This window comes from Mesocricetus auratus, unplaced genomic scaffold (assembly GCF_017639785.1).
Source record: "Mesocricetus auratus isolate SY011 unplaced genomic scaffold, BCM_Maur_2.0 Super-Scaffold_6730, whole genome shotgun sequence".
Taxonomy (NCBI): Eukaryota; Metazoa; Chordata; class Mammalia; order Rodentia; family Cricetidae; genus Mesocricetus; species Mesocricetus auratus.
Window position 1 is genome coordinate 29275169 of NW_024429184.1, and position 22103 is coordinate 29297271.

General features: G+C 35.4%; 1 protein-coding gene across 5 annotated transcripts in view; it reads right to left on the reverse strand.

The window, feature by feature from the left end:
• Positions 1-399: 399 nt before the first annotated feature.
• Positions 400-22103, reverse strand: part of Epha7 (EPH receptor A7) — a 148551-nt gene continuing 126847 nt past the window's right edge. For 2 of the 5 annotated variants that reach the window (XM_040740604.1, XM_040740597.1), the window contains exons 8-17: positions 20246-20354; positions 19411-19466; positions 15139-15252; positions 14038-14223; positions 13423-13484; positions 12022-12231; positions 11207-11356; positions 6395-6588; positions 5273-5428; positions 400-3948 (exon numbers count right to left, since the gene is read on the reverse strand). In XM_040740604.1, coding sequence (XP_040596538.1) covers positions 3834-3948; positions 5273-5428; positions 6395-6588; positions 11207-11356; positions 12022-12231; positions 13423-13484; positions 14038-14223; positions 15139-15252; positions 19411-19466; positions 20246-20354 — 1352 coding nt within the window. In that variant the 3' untranslated portion in view covers positions 400-3833. Of the gene's footprint in view, positions 3949-5272; positions 5429-6394; positions 6589-11206; positions 11357-12021; positions 12232-13422; positions 13485-14037; positions 14224-15138; positions 15265-15845; positions 16566-19410; positions 19467-20245; positions 20355-22103 lie in introns of those variants that run through there. The other 3 variants (XM_040740600.1, XM_040740589.1, XM_040740607.1) reach the window with 2 other exon arrangements.

The following is a 22103-nucleotide window of genomic DNA, read 5'->3' on the forward strand; positions in this document are numbered from 1 at the left end:
CCTGTTTGCATTACCCCAGAGTATAAATGCAAATTTTCCCCAGTATCATCTGCTATGTCAGATGTTTAACATGTCTGTCAAGGGCCAAAAATAAAGTATTTCCTTTCTTATGCAAATAATCTTGTATTCTCATGTAGCAGCTTCAGGAACAAACAAAAACAGGTTTTAACTGAAATGTTCAACAATCTGGCCCTTTGTAAACTGTCTTGTTATTTCATAATCAATGATTAGAGTGAAATTAGGTTAGTATGGGGTCGTGTAGGAATAATCAGTTTTATTCATATTCTGATCAGTACTTAACTACTTCTATAAAATCTTATCTCTTGGCATGATATTAGATAAGAAAGGAAAGCATAAGAAATGTGAAGGAATCCGCCAATGACTGGAGACAGGATTTTCTTTACATTGTCTAATAGACTCATTTATTATTTTAAGCTGGTAAAAAGAGACTTATGATTCGTGTTGAAGAAAGAGTTATTTGTGCTTGATACATTGAAGACACTGTTCAAAAGCATTTTGTCCTTATAAAAGGATGACCCCTGTAGTAATTCTTAGGCAAGGAGGGACAAAATTCAACCAACAAAAAGCATATCTCGCCCCGAGTTCCCCATGATTTCTCCACATATAGCAAAAAAATACACATCAGTTATTCATTGGAACATGCACATAGGTGAGCAGAACAGTGTTAGGCTGCCCAGGAAACAAAAGGGGTTAGGGGGAATCAGCATTACCTAAATAAAAGAGAGGTGCCTTACACCCTTTCAATTGTCTTAAAACACCAATAAGAGGAGCAATTAAAATATAGTCCTAAAGAGTACTAGCTAATGTAGATTACATAAGTATACAATATGATTCAACTAATAGTGCTCTGGCAAGCATGAGCCACCGCTTCTAGTAAACAAGGCCCTGATCCATTGCTGAGAAACTATCAGCTCCCAATGTAACAAGTTACTTGTATTTCAGTACTAAACACAAACCAGGTCAAGCGGGCGGGTGGTGTTCTGTAAAAGGTGGCTGCATTAAAGCAGGGAGGCCATTTCCTGTTGTGTTTTTTATAATTTTGGAATTCTCTGTCGGGCATTTGCTTTCTCTACGTTTCCTCCCCTGAGCACTAGTTATCAAAAAAGATATCAAGGTGCAAGTTGTACATTCTCATCGCAATAGCATCTCATCTCTTTCCTGAAGAGAGGATTACAATCAGGTACACAATGTCAACTCCTTTCCTCTTCAGGATTGTTTCACATACATGTACGACAAAACCATAGTGTTGATTTGGAAAAGAAACCTACAAACAAGAGCGCGATGCAGTCATCCTCTTTCTATTGTGCTGTGTGTCTTTCCCGTCCCTTCTCCCCTTTCCCTGTAAAGAGCTGTAAAAAATTTAAGGCAGATGAGGTATATTGCTGAAGGAAACGTTATTTTTGAAAACAAGAAAAAAAACTAAAAAAAAAAAAGACTTTTATTCTGCCCTTCTACTCAAGAAAGACTACTCAACTATAAATCTATCACTAGAAAAAGCAGGAAAGACTCTGTCTGCATGTACCATACTGCGTCTTCTATTTCTAGAATGGCTTTTTATTAATTTAATTTTAATAGAAAAAATAAGCACCTTAAGCTATGAACAAGAAAAGAACTTCATTATTAGTGAGTCCAGAATCTAAACGGAATTAGAGAACACTCGTTCAAGCTCTCACTCACTCGCACGAAGGCCAATGCTACTGATTAGAACTGTAAAGTGCTGTACTTAGTAGAAACACTTGTATACACTGCAGACATTGAAAAATAACCCTCAAGCACATTGTGTTATAGTTCCAAAAATATATTTACAGTCTATTACAAAGATTACAAATGGAAGTGTCTAGGTGACTGGATTATGCTAATTAAAACTATTTTTACAGATTACTTTTCCTTAGGGACAAAAAACATTTTAGTGAAATTAAAATGAGTTTTTCTACTCAATCAAAAAATAAATTAAAATATCAAATAACACTGTACAGTGATTAAAAAAAAGGGTGGGGAGGGTTTGGGAAGCAATCCATTTGAGTTTTCTATAGCCATCTTTGGTCCTAAATGTGGGAAAACACATTATGTAGCACTGAAAATACCTGTTTCTTTGTGAAGCTCTGCAAGTAAAATAGAAAAATATAGTGCATTTTCAATGTACTCAGAGCCGCTACTGAGAAATGTGTATACAAAACAAGACAGTATAAATAAAATTTACAAGTTTTACAAAGGAACATTTACAGATTTTGCTTGTTACCTGCTTGCTTGTTTGTGGATGTCCACATTACCAAACAACACCAATTAGGACCGATCCCTGGGATCTTTCTCTATTAAAATCATTATAAACAGCCCAATTTTCTTTGGAAGTATAACAGTTCGGGTTGGGGTAGTTCATGATTTTTGTAACTTTTGAAAACATTACTCAAATATGTATACATTCCTGAAATATCTATAAAGACACATTTAATTATTGCTTATGAAATTCTAACACAGTAACCAAATAATATGGTTTAATAAATAAGTGGAAAAGGAAAAACCAGACCCTTTACTTCTTCCTTCTGTGGCAAAGGAGTTTGATCTAAGAGTTTTGTGTGTGTGTGTGTGTGTGTGTGTGTGTGTGTGTGTGTGTGTGTGTGTGTGTGTGTTCATAGATAAAACACCTCTGTTTTGCTTTGCTTCTCACTGATGGTTTCTGTGGCAAATATGTCTTTGAGTGGTAAGAAGTGAACTGCCCCTTTGATCTTGCTTCGGAGGAACAATAAAAAACTGAATTCTTTTCTTTTGTATTTGGACTGCATTCAACAAGAAAGAATACAAAATATAAGTCAACTATTTCTCCTAAATTTCTTCATGTCACAAGACTAAAAACTCTTGGTGTGCTCAGACCGGGTTTTCACGAAGCCTGGGGATCTCTTGCCTGCAGACCTGCCATCACCAGCATCTGCAGATGAATCCTCAGCCTTTTATCATCTACACATAAGCCTAAAATTTGACATTTTTATTAAAGTCTGTCTAGTAAATCACTCTATAAACAATCTTTTAAAAGTGCCTTATAGTATTTATGGATCATTATTGCTTTTCTTTTTCATTGAAAAGTTAGTATGCTGTCTGATTAAAAAAAATCCTATTAAAAAATATCAGAGCTCTTGGCAACTTGCAATTCTGGACTACCTGCCAATCAGCAAACAAAATCAAAACATCACTGGTTAAACAGAACAAAATGACACAGCAAGGATACCAAAGCCATGAATGACAAATTCATATCCTCAACTATGTGTGGAGTTTTGCTTTTAAGTTTGAGATTCTTTCAAAGGTACCCAGTGTAGTAACGTGTCATAAATTTAACACTAAAAAGGTTCAAAGTTACAAATAACTTTCTAAAACAAAGTCTTTATGCAGAATAAACACAGATGGTTCTGGAAAAGAATAGCCTGAAATCACATATTTAAGGAAAATATTTCATTGATTTTAACAATAAGATCATGATTTTATTTGACAAATATATTCTTTCTTAAATTCTTTATGTACATTTTAAAAAGTCTATAGATAAAAAGGAGGTTCGAGAGCTCAAGGTGTTGGGATGTTTTTCAGGTAGTACTTTGTTTATTGTCACTGCTGTGTTCCTGGCCACCAGAGGTGGATCCTAAATTCCCTTTTTATATATTCTGGTGGCACTTAGGAGTTCAAGTCTGTAGGTGCTTCTAAAATCTTCTCTTTCTTGTAGGAAGGATTCAGTATATCAACTGTCGTCTAGCAGCATTCTATGCATATACTGAAGGCCAGAGCTGTTCTCCTGCAGTCACAAACCCCAAATGAGGGAGAACTACATGTCACACTTGGATGCCTGTTCCGTGTAAATGCAGCATTTGTGCTCGCATTGTCTGGATGCTGCTCATGATCTTCTTTTGATGGCCAACCAGTGTGATCCCTAAACTCATCACATCACTGAAAAAGACAAGTGCATGCTCATTAGACACATTACACGATAACGGTCTAAGTGTTCAACTATAAATAAAGTTTTCTGTATGCTTTAGGCTAACAGATATTAATGGTATTCTTGGGTACTGTAATCCTACTCCAGAGATAATATGCTGACCTGTTTGGACAGTTCCCTTTGAAAACTTTTATTAACACGTCTATCTTTAATTTACCATACTGTTGCTTTTTAACTAATCTGATATCTTATATAAAAACTGTTTCAACCTTGAAATGTTATCACCAATTCAAAAGGTAATCAAATATTACTTGAAATGTTGAATGCTTTAAATTATTTCACTGGAAAAATGGGGTGCTCTGGTAATGGGAATGTTCTCTGGGAGCTTGTATAAAGTGCAGGAATCACTGTTACACAGAAATGTAGAGTGGCATCTGTGAGAAACTCGGAGCATGGATTCCTAGCTGAGCAATTGCTATCCTTCCATTCAACAGCAAGAACAAAACTGTTGCATGTATGCCCAATGCTACAATCACAGTTTACATGTGCAGTAAGTTAGTTATAACTACTTTCATACTTTTATCTTTCCTAATAGCTAGAAACGTTGAGTTAGATATTTACAAATAGCTGAAACATTGCAACGATACATTATTATGTGTGGTGGGGCAGGTTCTTTTAAAAGCAGATTTACAGAAATAAAGATTACTTTGGAAATCCATGTGCAAACATGTCATAGACATATGGCAGTTCAAAGAAAATGGGAGGGAGAGTGTGAGTATGCTTATGCTCACATGCATGTCATATGTCACATGTCACATGTCACATGCATGAGGCTTACAGAAAGAGCATTTGATTGCTAGGAGCTCCAAAGACCATTTAATCAGTGACAAACTAGAACAGAAAACTCAGGTCTTTTGACTTCAGGTTCATAGTAATTTTAAAGCTGATTGCAGAAATACTCCCCAGTGAATAGGAAGCTGAATGATACAGTGCTTAATAAGGATAAAGCCCCACTGTGCAGGGCCCAGAATGCTGGCATGGAGACAAATTATGTGTCAAACTCCTGTTGAGTCACCGTAAAGGATATTTAAATTTTCTGACCTTTACCTTTATCATTTACAAAATTAACATGTGACAACTGATTTCAGGACCCTGTTAGTATGCTGCTTAAAAAAGAATTTATCTTAAAGCTCTATTGGCATATAAGCACTTTTAAAAGAAATGCCCTTTCCTTCTGATTTTGTAATCTATAGGCCTTTACTATAAAGAGGATAACCTAGCATATGAATTGTGGATTATACCTAATCAATTCTTAAGTACAATTTAACAACTTACTCAATAGTCATCCGGGCCACTGACTCAAGTGAGTTATAACCCGCTGCGGTGAAGTTATCCTTATACCTTTCCATCTTAATAGCTTGCAACCACTCTCCAACTGAACAAAAGGCCGTGAAGTCAGGAGTGCTCTGATCCAGAAGAGGACTTATGGGCCTAGGTAAGAAAAGAACACAGAGTCAAATAATTCTCAGAAATTACCAAAAAAGGGTGTCTTGGAACACACACACACACACACACACACACAAAAGGGAAGGGGGATACAGGAAATTAATTGATCTATATGATAACCAAAACCAAATAAATTACCCAGAAACGACAAATACCTGAATTTAACTTTAATTATAAGTGTGTTCACTGGGCCATGTCTGCCACATGGTCATAAACACTATATAGGTGAAGAAGCTTGAGAGAGTCATATTTGTTCATCGGTTTTTTGCAAGTAGCTGAGAGTAAAGGAAGTATATCTGTCTGTATTCTAACTTACCAGGCCACCAGGGTGCTATTGGGAACATTCAAATTTCCCTGTTCTGATAACATACTGGGAGTCCCATGGTGACAATAGACCCCTGTGAGTGCAGCCCACAGCAGCAAACTTACCTGCAGCTAAAGTTGAAAATACCCTGCAGTGCCCTGTGCTAGAAGTGAAGGGAGTTGTTCAAAATGCGTGTCTAGCATAGCATATCTGAGTTACTTCTGTAATTTCCAATTCTACAGAAGCATTTTTATCAAAAAAACAAAGCAAAATGAAAATTAGAATGTAAGACTATGCCAAAGGTAGAAAAACAGGATAAAACTAGAGAACAATGCAGGCCTGAAATCATGCACCCTGGCCTGGTCACAAATCCCAGCAGCACAGATTTTCTGAGAATGACATCTGGTATTAAGTCCTAAGAAAAGGGAAGTCCAATAAGTTTGAATGGATTTCTTTAAATATGAGTCAAGGTAAACCACCTGAAAAGGAAAATGCTCATAATGCATTGTGTTTGTGAACACAACATTTTACTATGGCTGTATGGATGGACGCAGACCTCAGTTTGCTAGTGGAGTAACGCTGAGGAGGCAAATGGATTATGCGAATACTTTGGTTCATTCAGTTCCATTTCACTGGAGATTTCTTACCTACTACAAGTTCCCAGGGGTGTTTTCAGACTACTTGGGTTTCGAATCATTTTGTCTAGAATTCCGACTATCTGTTCAAACTTTGGCCTCTCTGCCCGTTCTTTCTGCCAACAGTCCAGCATTAGCTGGTGAAGACCAGCTGGGCAGTCCATGGGTGCTGGTAAACGATAACCTTCTTCTATTGCTTTTATGACCTGACAGTCAAAAGGACATTAAAAAATATTACCAACAGAGCTTCAATGACAGCAAAATGAACTGCCTGGAAGGCAAAATGATTTATCCAGATAAAAGTGAGACCTATTGCTTACAAAAATTCTTCTTTCTCTTTCCAAAAAATTCATGAATACATTAAGCATGTTATTATGGGGTCCATGAGGTGCAGGATATGATGACATTTTCCTAGTTAATTCAGCAACAGGGAACAGCAATTAAGTTCACACAGAGTGCAAGGGATGGAAATATTTTTAATGCCACCCCAGAGGTTTTCAAAAGGGGACATGTTACAGAGCTCTAGCTGAATATAGTTGCAAGAATACACTTGTGCATAGACGTAAAAGATAATGAAACTGGAAAAGGAAATTGAGTTACTGAGTAAGTGTAAGAGTTTCATCTCTTGATGAGTGCAGATGACACTTTTAGAACAAGAGAACATACTATGTGAATGTGCTGAGTCAGAACATAAAATCAAAGGTACTATTTTGTCAATAACTGTGACAGTTACTGTCCTTGGTAATGTGATGCAAGAGCTTTCTGGACACAGTTTGTTCTGGTCCATGAAAGGTAGCTGGATTCCCTCTTTCCTCCACATTCACCTACCTGACAATAGAAAGTGCAAAGCATCAAGCATAGAGAAAGCTTTACAGTGAAAAACCGAGAAGAGTTTTTAGTCAAGGCTTAATGATTCATAGTACTGCTTTAAACCTTTTACCACAATTTATGTAAAAATAACATCCAGGAGGAATTATTGCATTAAGTTTGAATACTAATTAAAAACATAAGATAGGTTTGCAAAATCATTTCTGTAAAGACATTAGAGATCTTAAGTTTCATATCACCAATATTCTTAGATATATGAAAAGGATAATGATCTTAAAAATCTAAAGATATTATTTATCTGGATAACATGGGGAAGAGATCAGGAAAGTAAGCAATACCAACAAGGGGTTTAAAAAATATCAATATTACTCAAGGAGAAATAGAAACCCTTGACACTGGCTAACATGATAGCATTATAAATTCAAGAGAAATTTGAGGGTGGAAAGACAAGTGTCCATAGTTTGTTTTTAGGGATTAGGCTGATTTAGCAAATTAGTGGCTGTATTTCTCTTCCAGGAACCATAACTTATTTTTTCAACAGACAGAGACCACTATACAAAGCTACAATCAATCAAAATGCAGAGTTGTACAGCCTAGTCACAAAAGATACATCTACAAAACTCTTCCATACCTAAGGTTCAGGTAACATGTGGAAGAGGGGTTAAAAAGATTGCCAGAAAAAGAGACCCAGGGAGTCCTCTGTGAGGACTTCTGTGAGACTGTCTCTCTTAGTAATGTTAGTAGACACCCCACCCCACCCCCACACACAAAGTTTCACCAACATGACCACTCAAACATGAACTGAACAAGTATAACACCAACGAACACACCATAGTAGATGGGCAAAAGCCCATGAGTCCCCATCCCTACACAAAGAACTACAGGTAATGGAGGAAAGCTAAAAGTAAAAGTGACTTTTCCCAGGGAAGAGCGAACCAATTGGTTGTCTAGTGCTAAAGTGTCAGCCCTGAATATATATATATCCAAGTATTTAGGAACATGTGTGCATATATTATATGTATGTGCATATAATAATAACTGATAAAAAGAGGTCATGTATTTGAAAGAGAGTGTGGAGATGTATATAGAAGGGTTTGGAGGGAGAAAAGTAAGGGGATAAATGTTGTAAATATTTTACAATCCCCAAAATAAAATTAAAATGTAAGAAAAATGAATTTCTGGAAAAGATACCTCACAAAACTGATAAAGCAGATACAGTCAAAAACAAAGAACTGACTTTGATAAATATTAATGACCTTGACATTTTTAGAGCAACTTGTCCACAAAATGTATGTTCTCTTTTAGGAATAGCACACTAAAACATATGCTAAGTTGAGGCTCATAAATTGCCCCCTCAAATAAATTTAGGTATATATGTATTATATTCTCAAAGTTCCTATGGACATGTGTATGGACATGTATCTGCATGTATGTATGTGCACAACATTGATGTGGAGGCAAGAAGAGGGTGTCAGAATCTTGGAAGTAGAGTTCCTATGTGCTTGCAGGGCACTGAATCTGGATCTTCTGCAAGAGTAGCAAGAGCTCTAGACGTCTGAGGCATCTCTGCATGTCTTTAAATGAACTTTTAATGGTTGGATTTAAGGAATCACCATTATGAAAGTTTATTCTTTTTAAGTCACACTTATAACTACCTCCAATGAAATGGATAACTTATCTGCTTTGTGTTTTGATTACAGTAAAATCAAAACATCAACAAAGCACTTTATCGAGTAATATTAAAAGAAAAAGGACTATATAGTACTATTAAAATTTCATCAGTTGAAAATAAATTTTTCATTTTGACCAATCAAGAATAAGTTTAATTAACAAATAGCTTCTATGAATCTCAAGGAATGTTTTAAAACTTTGTAATTCTCCTTATATCACTTGTAAACACATAATGTTTTTTTGAAAGCCATTAAACAAAACAGATAAATATCTACATAATTCTCTGAAAAATCAAAGTTGGAAATACATTGGGAACATTGAAGCTTTTGATTTTATTAACACATGTTACTGCTTTCACTGCCTTGAAATTCCAGAAAGTTATAGGTATCTGAAAATAAAAAATGGTTATTCAAATGCTTATAAAGTGACAAGCTGTTTGACTATGTTTGACCATGTATATACCTATTTTCTTGTCTCGTGTTCTTGTTTTCTTCTCTGTCCAGTGTGAAGGCAAGCATTGGACAGCTACCTGAAACACTGACTCCTCCGCCACCCACCCACTTTCTATTCCCTTATTGTGAGTAATGACAGTTCATCTCATATTACATTCAGCCTAGATTTTTGTAGATTTGCCTAGGAATATAAACATGAATTTCCATCTTGTTTTCATGGTGCCTTATGAGAAGTCTTTTAGAATCCAATGCATTTGAAATTCACAGCCTTTCTGAAATAACCTCACAGATGCATACCTGACAACTTATAAGCAATACAAAATGAGTCAGTTCACTTAATAAATCTATCCGGAGGGTTGTGGATATAACTCAATGATAGGGCACTTGAATGTATGATAAAATGTCATTAGAGCAACTATCTCTGGAAATGCAATCTATTCTTGTACACAGAGAAGCCTTTCATGCAGTGGGGAATCCAACAGATCTACCCATTGGCTAAAATCATTGGCCAGGCTCCAGAAAAAAAAGAAATTTTATCTCAATTTCAACACTGAAAATGAAGCAGAATTGCTTACATAATACATCAGTGTTTAACTGTAAAACAAAGAATGCTCTAATAAGAATACTAATATAAATTTCTCTTTATAAACTCAGCATGTAGATAATTTTTGTGCTATAAAACCCATGGCCAAATTGAATTCAGACATTCAAGATGAAAAAGTTAAGATGCTGGTGCTAAACACTGAAGTTAAAACTAAACCTCACTTGACCTATATAATGTTATTTGACCGAAAAATACTTTACTTCTAATAATTCTTTATTTGTGATATTTATTTTCAAGAAAAACAAAAAAGACAAATTCTAAACTTAAAATTAAATTTTTTCCTTTTCAATCACTTCTGTTATTTTTGGAAGTTAAGTAAACTGAGTTTAAGTCATCTTGTATTCCTGTCAACTGCTCGAAACTAGTATGAAAGGAAGGTGTCAAAAGAGATGAGACTCTGTGCAGCATCTGGGGATGTAAATATTCCCTCTCTCTGCCCCAAGGATTTGTTTGCCACATTTTGACAGTCCATGAAATCTTTGACACTGAAACCTGTCAAATATTAGTAACTCTGCCCCTGCCAAAAGGAAGCATAATTTAGATGTTATCTCTGAAACTCTATGAACAAAAGAAAACAAAAATAGGGAAAAGGTTATCACTCAATTGAAAATACCAAACACTATAAATGATAAAAACCTCCCTCTTCCCAGTCATACATCCTTCAGTTAATACAGACATCTAAAGTACCACAAAGCGCCCAACAGATAACAGTATGTGACTTTAAAAACCACAGGAACTTCCTTCAGGTGACTCTAAATTACGAAGATATTGATTTAATGGAAATACCTAAATTTTAACTGCAGCCTATTCCTAATCCTGTCTATGTCTGTATCACCTTAAAGAGAGACAACTCCACTTCATTTGCTAGTCATTCTTTTTCTAAATGGCAGTTAAGATATTCCTGTTCTGCTACAGTGTTTTTACCCAACTCATTAAGAACTTCCCTTTGTAACATTATCATCATTAAGGGGGAAATACCATTCTTAGTTTTCTCTTGTTCCAATAGAAATAAATTTAAAACATGAGAAAGTAATAATTCTAAATAAAAAACAAAATAAAGTCATACGAATTTCGAATTCATGAGAATTATTATCATAATTAACACTAATAATGATAGGAAGCAGGGAAACTATGTTTTATAGATATATAGACATGTATAAATTTACAAACATAAATTTATAGACATATATTTATAGACAGGAGCCATCAACTATACTACACTAGAGGTGGATATGAATGTGTGCCTTTTCTGTACAATGAATCACCTACATCTTGATTTGACATGTCCCAGTAAGGTCGTTCTCCATAAGACATTACTTCCCACATGACAATTCCATAGCTCCACACATCACTGGCTGAGGTGAACTTCCGGTATTGAATGGCTTCAGGTGCAGTCCACCTTACTGGAATTTTTCCACCCTGTTATAAAAAGATGTTGACACTTTAAATATACACAGTAGCTTATGTATCCTTTATGGACACACCACAACCTATATTAAGTGTTTCTAATCAGTTGACAGCCTAGTAGCATTGGGTCTGTAAACCTTGAACCTCTCTGTACTCAAAGTCACCAATCTTCCTATTACGCTCTCATTACATGCTCATTTCTAAAGCAACTATACTTAATGGACCTTGTGAGGTGTCATGGCAAGAATGTAATGAATAGATAATGATGAATTAGACTACGTTGCCAGTACAGTGGAGTGAAAAATGGGATATTTAAGTAAATTTTCACATAAGCCTTCTTGTTTGTATGATATCATAAAAGTTATGAGTTAGCATATTTATTATTTCAGAATTTTTATTAAATATGATTCTATTTACTGTTGTGATAACAAGTTAGTAACTAGATAGAGTTCAATTTAGCTGTATAATATTTACATTGTACAAGTCTAGTGCAGTAAAACACCAGATGTGACGCTATCATCATTCTCTCCTACTTTCTGGTTTTATGTGGAGATTGTAATAATAATACCAATATCCACAAAAAAAAGCTGAGGTCAGTTTGCATTTTCACATTAAGCCCTTCTTGCTTGCTTGGGATATCTTACATATTAGAAGTAAAATAATAGGTGTTTTCTTACGGTAGTTGTGTAGACAGCTTCAGGGTCATCCTCTATAACCCGGGACAGGCCAAAATCTGACACTTTACAAACAAGATTGCTGTTGACAAGAATGTTGCGAGCTGCCAGGTCCCTGTGAACATATCCCATATCAGCCAAATATCTCATCCCGGCAGCGATTCCTCTCAGCATTCCTACTAACTGAATGACTGTAAATTGCCCATCATGTTTCTGTAGGAAGACAAAATAAAAAGTTTACTTAGGGGTACTTCAAAGGGGACAAAATCACCAGAAAATATATATGCATACTTGCAATTTACCATTGTATAACACAAAGTGTTAGTTAATTACCTATGTAATATAGAGAATTAGTGGGGAAAATAGCACGTGTTGGTTGAGATGATAGTCAACAATTTTATAGATTATGTGGTAATATATAGTTATTTATATACATTTGTTATTTTCATGATAACTGATAATAATTGGTTATTATAAATATCCATTGTGTATATGCTAAATTTTCAGGTAGGCTAGGAAATAGAATTTCCAAAAAATAAACTCTGATGCATAAGTGTTCCCTATATGCCAAAACACGTACATAAACAATCTAAGAACCCATAGAACAAGGAACGCAAATGTATTGTTTATTCTCAAATCATAAAAAAGAAAATGGGTCAAACTGTGATTTAAAATATTGAGAAATTAGGAAAAATTATTAATATTTTTCACCTTTCATGCCTTTGGTTGTGTTGCTGGTAGCTACACAACTTTCAACAACCACTGTGCAACAGTGTACTAGCCTACAGCGTGGAGAGATGTTCACAACCAAACTGGCCACCATCCATTTCTGAACAGAAACAGACATGCTACATGGAGGACATGTGTTTGAAAATGTGAATGCCCTGGGTGTCGCTTCAGAAAATCGGATCCTGTAATTAACGTAGTGACTTGACTATTAGGATCCCTTGAAATCCTCTCATTGTTTATAACTGTGAGTTAAATGTGCCATAGTAAATTCCATAATGAAGACATTCTAAGAATTCTCACTCCACCCATTTTCTCTTTCTATTTCAAAAATGCTAGCATGTCCATATTCTGAATAGACAAGCATCCTACAGTAGAACTATGCTTGTTCATAATTAAGGATTTATAGAAACATAGCATATCATTTGCTAATTATCTACTGTCTTGTATCAGGTACTTAAATAGCACAACTTTGGGATATCCTCTGTACTTCAAGCAACAATAAAAATAACTCATTTTATTGAGTATTCTATTTTAACAGTCTAGAACTGTGATTTTTCAAAGATAATTTTCTGACTTCATACATTTTACACATTACCCACTGTACTGTGAGACAATGTTCACGAACTAGAACCTCTCTCAGGTTCTAGGTTTTGGGAGACTGAGGTGGGCACTCACCCTGAGAAATGCATCTAGGGCTCCATTTTCCATGAACTCAATCACGATCATGACAGGCTTCCCTAATAATAAAAAAAGGAGAAATTGGTATTTCACAATCTGTGACTTACACTTGAGAATTTCTCATTCTTTCACCCCTCCCACAAAAGACCCAACCCATGCCCTCTTTGGAGAAGTTGAAGGGGTAAGAAGGGAGATTTCTTATCACAGGACTAAGCTTGGGCAGACATGCAATGTGGAATGTGGTGACAAATGCACTAAGCCACAGGCACACCCTGCCCTTTTTATTTATAGCTTGTGAGCAACAATAATAAAACAAACAAACAAAAAGTGAAATGTAGAGGAGCTACACCACCTTTATGACTTTATGACTTTTGAAGATAAACACAATCATTAGTCATCCTAGCACTGAGATTCATTCTTCAAATCTAATCCTGTGTTTTCCTTTATTATATTCTGCATAGCAGCAAAAATAGTTTGTTTTTATTAGTTACACACCAATAAAAATCAGTTAGAAATGCAGTGAGTTCACGATTTACTATTAAAATGTATGTGCAATGTTACTAATTTCCAGCACATCCTATTTAATAAATGAAGCATATCACCGGTGTCTACCTCTTGTAACAACCCCTTCCAAATGGACGACATTTGGGTGGTCAAACTGCCCCATGATGCTTGCTTCGCATAGAAAGTCCCTCCTTTGCTTTTCTGTGTAACCAACTTTTAGGGTTTTTATGGCCACTGCAACATCTCTTTTCCCTGGAAGTTTCAAGCGACCACTGCAAACTTCTCCAAATTCTCCTGAAGTAAAAGAACAAGCAGGCATGTTTTAATTGATGAAATGGTTAATGTTTTCAAAGAAAATGAATTAAAATATTTAAAATAAGTTTCGATGAATCAAGCATTTTTTTCTAAGTGTAAATAAATGCACTCAAATTGATGGGGGATTTTTATTTCCCATATGCAATGACACAGGTTATGAAATGGGTGAAACAAAATTAAAATTGGAAACACACTATTGTTAACTCTAGTTAAGCCTCACTAAGCGTCTATTACTTGGTTGTCACTTGTCAGTTCAGTAGCAGACACTCTTTCAGAGGCAGCGTTTAGATTGAAAACATCTCATCTCTAAAGCATCAGGGCACATTACCAAATTGCAACCATTGTTATTTTTTTAGAGTCTAAGGAACAATATGTATTTGAGATTTTTAAAGTATGGAATTTATACAGATTACACTTCCTATATATAAACACTTCGGGCTAAAAAAATTAAACTTTATAGTGTTCCATTTAACTAATTTATATACCATTTTTTCTACATAAATGTAAATGGTACAATGGTTAATTGTTAGAAATAAAAGAGAAGAAAGGCAGTTTCAAAGATAGGAATGCACATTCCATCAAGATACAAGAAAATTCCAATGTTTAAAATTCTAAGCTATTCTTGTCAAACAGCAGGAGTGACTATGAAGTAGCTAATAACACACCATCTTAAGAACCCTGTTGAAATCACATATATTCACATTCTGTACTAGGTGCTCCCTCCCATTTCTTTTTTAAGATTTCATAAACAAGTACAGCCCCGTTGCTTCCAATCGTTCAGGTAAATGCAAGAGTTCTACACTTGAAGTATAATTATTTGGCTGTCATTATGATATATGACTTTCGATCTTGGCTAAAGAGAACAGCTGAATAAGGAAGCTACAATAGTCTTACCTGCACCAATCACACGCTCAATTTTAATACAGGAGGCATCTAGCTCCTTGGCGAATTGATGGACAGCTCTATTTGGGTCCTCATAGGTTTCAGGGTCAATGTAGGTTTTGGTGCCTGGAAATTTAACTGTAATGATGTAAGAAAGCATGACTGTGATGAAGCAAAGCACTTATTGTGCAGTCAGCCCAGGACTGTCATTATGCAGAGTGCTCCTTGGAACAGTGACCTTGCTTCCACATCACCTCATTCACAGCAGTTTTAACAGACTACTCCAGTCTGCTGGCGTCTACGTATTATCTGCAAGCTTCTATAGGTAGCATAGGATCCAATTCATAGGTTACTAACTGAATTGCTTTTCCAGTAAATCAACAAAAGACATCCACCGAAATTTCTGATGTGCCTCTCCTATCGGACCGGAGGTTTGATTAAACTCAGAGTCATCATTGCCTACTTCAAGTCAGACAGAGGGTTGGAATGGACTTGGAAACACAATGATAAACCTATCAATCAGTCAATCCATCAGATTAATACACCAGGGAAATAAGACATTTCATTTACAGGTAGACCGCTATACTGACAGCAATATTAAAAACATTTAGACATCTTATGTAATCTTTGATTTATTTTTAAAGACCAACCACTGTTGACATATACATAAAATTAGTACAAGATACGAGGGACTGCTATCACAAAATCAAAGAGAAATATTCAAAAGACATAGTTTAATATTCACCTTGAGGGTAATAGAAGCTGGATATACAAAGTGCAGAGTAAAATTAGAAACTTTACAATATTCCTGGGACCTGTTACCAAGTATGACAGTGATTTGAAAGAGAAATGATGTATATGTACTTTTCATTATAAGGCCTTGGAAGATTTTAGCTAATACGAGGAGGTAGCCAGTATGCCTCACAAAGGTAGTCAAAATTTAAACAACATAGTATCATCTTAAAAGTTAAAATCTTTCAATGCACCCAGAAGCATGCAGGTAACAGATAATGGTAAGTCAACTTTATATCAAATTCAATTACAATAAAGTATTCCAAATCTACTCATTTGGTTCAAGACAAAGATAGGTAGGCATATTTGGTTATATTAATGCAATGAAGAAAATTACACTATATCCTTAAAAAGTCTTTATTATTTTTAACAAAGCCACCAAACAATCTTTCCATTGAATCTTACTACTCTCAGAACAATGTCTTTATATATTACACTGCAGCCTAACTGTGCTTATGTCATAACATTGAATCAAGATCAGATTTAAAAAAGGAACATATAACAACAAAATAAGCGGAATGTATAAAGGAAAACTGGGATTTAAAAATCTTGATTTATTCTGCTGTAGTTGTTTATCCAAAATTGATTGTCTTAAACAATTATTGTTGCAGTTTATAAAACTGACAGATGCTCATTTGTTACTAAAGCTGAACATGAAAAAAAACACAAGAAGAAAAGAAAGAGAGGGGATAGAAAGAGAAAAAAGAGGAGTACAGGGAAGAGGGGAAAGAGAGAGAGAAGGGAAGAAAACAATAGGTTAACCTCCTAGGTTGTCAGGCAGTTGGAGAAAGAGCCATCTTGTCCCTTTTTATTTTCTCTCTTTCACTTTTTTTTTGTTTTTGATAAGGAAACTAGATTGGAAGTAGCCTTCTGCATCTCAAACGGGTCTCTGATGGTTCTTTATTCAAGCTGTCATAAAACATTTTGACAGGCCAAAGCTGTTTTGGCATAAAAACATGAAATACTACCCAGCTTGGATTCTAAGACATTGTTAGAAGAACCGGTAGGAGGAAACAAAATGTAAATTGGAATTGCTTCACTAAACTCCTCCATTGTGTTTATATCTGAAAATTTGAGACGTGGGGTTCTGGGGAGCCCAGGGCACCTGCTAGCAATGGTTGAATATCCTGTTAAATTCAGGGCCAGTTAAATGATTGCTTCCAAGGTCATGTAAAAATCAAATCTGGTGTCTCTGTACCTATGAAGACTGCCCATGTGCTGGGGGAATAAAAGGACATCAGCGTGTAAATAGCTAGGTCTTCTAGATAAAGCCATAAAGTGGGATAAGTGCACTGCCTGGTTCAACCCGAATGACAGGATACCGAAGGAAAGAAAAAAGTGTCAAAAATACACAGGCTTCAATAGGGCAGAGCAGTTAAGAACACTTCACTTTTTCATTATTCATCTAAAAGTGCACGCTTTAAATAAAAGGAAATACTGATATCATCTCTGAATAGTCTATTGCTTTGTCCCAACTAAGAGCCCACGTTTGTATGTGTGTATGTTTGTGTGCGTGTGTTTTGTTGCCTCATTTGCATTTCTCATGAATGTTAAATATTTCAAGACCACTCAGATATTTTTGCCAGTGAGATGGAAACTGTTTATAGACAGCGAGTTCATCTTATCTACATAAACAAATAAGACATTCACTTCTGAATGCTTCTGATTAAGAACTGGATGTAAAACATGAAAAAGGTGAATGTCTTCAAAATATTAAAACTGAATGATGACAAGTAAACATAAATCTATACAATGAGTTTGGTTAAGTTTTGTTTTCGTTTAAATTCTGCATCATGCTCCAAGATAAAAGCAAACAAACTAGTGTATATTTGGTAATTTGAGAATGCATTAGATAAATATAAAAGTGACAGAAAAGTGGCATATTGATGGTGGGGTGATATTAAATAACTGCACCAATAAGTTATACACATATGGGTGTGATCAAAGATTCCAATAATCTTTTCCAGGCCTTATATTTTCAATTTTTACATGTTTTGTAATACAAATAAAACTTTAGGAACTCAGATTTCAATCATTTCTTCCTTGTTTTGGAGGTGTTATATTTTTCCTGCCACAAGGGAAAGGAAAATACCCTGTACTCTCCCTCTCTTCTACCTATAAACTGGCTATTGGATTCCACTAATGATGCTTTTTATAGGAAAATCTCTGGCAAATTAGTCAAAGGACCAGAGTGAGAAAACAGAATGACATAGAGGCAGGTATACTCAAGGCATGTTAGGTTTGAACTGGATATGACCTGTGATGTTAACTTAAAGAGAATGCATATATAATAATATAGAGAAAGGCTTGGAACATCCCAGAGTCTAGGAAGAGTTTAGTAAAAGTGGGAGTACTTGACGCTTAAGCCTTATGAAGAAGTTATCTCTCCTTTTACTTTAGTAATTGTGCAAACATGCCTTCCTGGCTTCTGTATTAGAATTCCACAGAGCTTCACATTCAATTTGAATCACTGTTATGTTAAACGACCGCTTTAATAGTTGTTAAAGTCAAAATGACTGTTACTTCAACAAATGCAAAGGAGTAAAATTTAGTAAAGTGTATTATTTTCAATTTGATGCACATATTTCAGCTTAAGCACTGTTTTTCTTAAGAATTATGAGGAAATTCTAAAATGGTTAGAAATTCCTGAATGCCATTTGGACACTCTTAAAACTTTAGAATAGTTGCACTGTAGTATCTTTTTAGATACTATAAGAAGAATATGGCCAATTAGGTAAGAAGTAACTATTATATCTTTGTAAAGAAGTTTATCTATGTATTAGAGATGTCATAAAAGGTAGAGCAATTTTTAAAAAAACAATAAAAATCCTGGTTTCTATATCTCCAAGGCTCAAAAGTAGGAATAATATGCTTGGTTAAGAATGTCATTAATTCTAGAACTGAAATGATTTGAAGCTTAGGCTTTTATTTCACCTGTAAAATTTATTAACATTTGTTCTCAAAGCCCTTATTTCCATTTGCCATTCATTTTGCAACAAAATAATGTTTTTTCTATATTCTTTGAACTTATAGGCCTCCTTCATAATTGATTTCTAACATGATCTTTTAAGAACTAAGGAAAGCATCAGAGGACTGGATACTGACATTATGCTTTATGTTTCTCAGGAAGTATCTCTTAGTGGCAATTAGTCTCCTGAGTTCTGTGATTCTTAGCATCGCTCACTGTGTGGGAGAAAGGGCCACCTTGCCTTAACAAGACACTCCTCACTAGAAAACAGAATGGGCTGCATTTAATAGTTCACTAGTGTAGTGACGAAAACATCTGGGCAGGGTTTGCTACAGGCAAAACCTGTGCCATGAAAGTGGCTCAATATTCTGAAAGTCATGCGATATTTCTGAATGGATTTACATTTTGGAGCGAATTACAAAATTTTTAGCATGATATATTTGGGATTCACTCATGCCAATAGAAACAATCAGATTTCTGTTCAAATTGGGATACATTAAAAGAAAGAAAAGCCAAACACTTACAATGAAAGTAGAGTTCTTCATCCCCTTCTTGGTCTGCCTTGCTATAACCACAGTGCCTTGGGGGAAAAAAGTAAATTTGAGGCAAGTTTACTCGATGACGTTGCTTCACTGATTAACATGCAGCATCAAGAGCAATGCTCTGTAGGAACATGCTAGTTAGAGGTATAAACACATACAAATATATTTTGCCCATATTTATGAACCACTTGGTAATAACGTGTCAATGCACATGATCAAAACATGTAGAGGAAACGGAGTCTTTGTGTAAGACCAGAAGACAGGAAACGTTTTCTGGTGCTAGATTTATCAAATAGTATTTGCCTTTATATTTAAATGGTTTTAACAAATGTTGAAAAAGCAGCTAGAAGAGTTAACCTCTTCTGTGAATTCTTCTACATGTATTATGAGAAGTAACTGAAGGTAACCAGTACACATTCACCCAATACTAATTATAGCACTCATTCACCTTCAACGGAAGGCAGCGATCAAATTAAAAGTGTGTTTTGATTTGGGCAGAACAAAAACAATGCACTGACTAATATATTATATATCAGAAAACAAATGTTCACATTTTCTAATAATATTCTAATAGATAGTTATATAATTGGTTGGCACTTTTGGGGAAATCAACATATTTTTTGTCAAATACTTGAAGACATCGGTGGCACAAGCCTTAAACGCCAGTACTTGGGAGGCAGAGGCAGGTAGATCTCGAGGCCAGCCTGGTCTACAGAGTGGTTCCAGGACCCCCCAAGGCTACACAGTGATACCCTGTTTTGAAAAACCAAAACAGAAAGCAAGCAAACAGAAATTCTGCAAGAACTCTATGCTGTACCTTCTTCCAATGATGAAGCCGAACACCATGAACACCAAAATGATGGTCCCTGCTACAGCCACCACAGCGATTATGATGACAGGGTTCTGTTCACTGGAGACTGCTGTTGCTGTAAACAGAGGACAGACGCTCAGAACCACTCACTGCTAGGCTGAATACGAAACAATTCAGATCATTTCCTTCTAGTTTCAAATAAACTCATTTTAATTAACAGTATAAATTTAAACAAATTTTTATTTCTTTGTGCATTTTAAGAAAGTGGCAAGATTAGACATGAGATGGCACATTTATGAAAATCAAACTTTCCAACTAGTTTAAAAATGTCTTACAATTATGACACACTAATAATTCCTCTAAGATCAATGACGAAAGCTCAGTTGAACTTCTTTACAGTATCTACGTGAATAAGTCTGCGAGTCATGCCCTCTAAAGTAGCTTGTGAATTAAGATGTGTGGTGATATCTTGTTCCTACTGTAACAAATAAAGATTGACTGAAGATCAGAGGGCAGAGCTACATACTAGTTAACCATAGAGGTCTGGAGGGTATGTACAGACAGACAGGAAGTGGCATGGCTGGGCAGAGAGCAGAGTATAAGTTGGGAGGAGGTTAGGCTTAGAGGATTTCATAGATGCTAGAACTTCAAGTGGCTGGCTGCTCTGCTTCTCTCATCTTTCAGCTTTCACTGCCTAATATCTGACTCTGGGTTTTTATTATTAAGACCAATTAGAACGCATGCTAAAAACATGTTTTCAATAAATATGAACTTATCACTTCCATCTCTGTTCTAGTTGCTATATCTCCTCTATAGGATATTTTCATTATCAGCATTGATGGATAGATACAATCAATAGACATGGTATACAATGAAAATAGACACCCACAAATACCCAGTTACAAATGTCTGATATATAAAGTCAAATCAATACAGTTTAGCTACTTCTAGAACAATCAACAACTATAATCTTCAATACAAGGCATGATGGAAAATGTTACTCTTTCTTGTTGTTTGAAAGGGACTGTGTCTCTAGAGTATACATTTTGATCTATGCAGAAATGCTTTGCCTCAGCCAGCAGTACCCGCCCCTAACACTAATGGAACCTTGTTAAATTTACCCAAGTTGTTTCCCTTTAAAAATGTACTCTTACTTCTGTAACCTATACTAAAGGAATAGTTCCTATTTTAAACAGGAAAATTGTAAAGATGTCTAGTCAGGTAGCTTCTTAATGCATGAATTACACACTCTCCTTAATTTGTCACCAGGTGATCTGCCTCCCTAGAGAACTAAACATAGGAAAGTTTATTTTTAAGGTAAATAGCATGTAAGTGTTAAACTCTGAATTACAGTCCAATAGACATACAACTAAGAAAATGACTTTTAGTTTAGTTATTTTCTTTCTTATTTATTTTTGTGGTTATTTTTGTTTCTATCTGGCTTTTTACATATACAGAGAAGATACAGAATGGAGTAATTCTCCTGAGGAAGGAAACAATTACACATTCAAGTGTAGAAATGCTTTGTATTCAGCATCCCTAGGGGTCAATTCTCTGTTTGTCTATAGCTCAGTTCTTCCCTTAGCTTCAGAGAGAAGCGCTCCAGTGGAAACACTGAGCTCAGCTGAAAGGTGAATCAACATTCATGAAGGTTTATTTGTATGTGGTTGCTTAATGGTGAACTTTAACTTTTCAATAGTTGACCTATATTATTAATAATTTCATCTACGTCCAGGGAAGATTACATCAGAAGTAACAATTGAGGCCATAATCTGAAGACCACCTTTGAAAAACGTCAAAGCCAATAGGTTGACTAAGCAGCCAGGGAAGTGGGTATGTTTGTGATATGGGATAGACTGCTAAT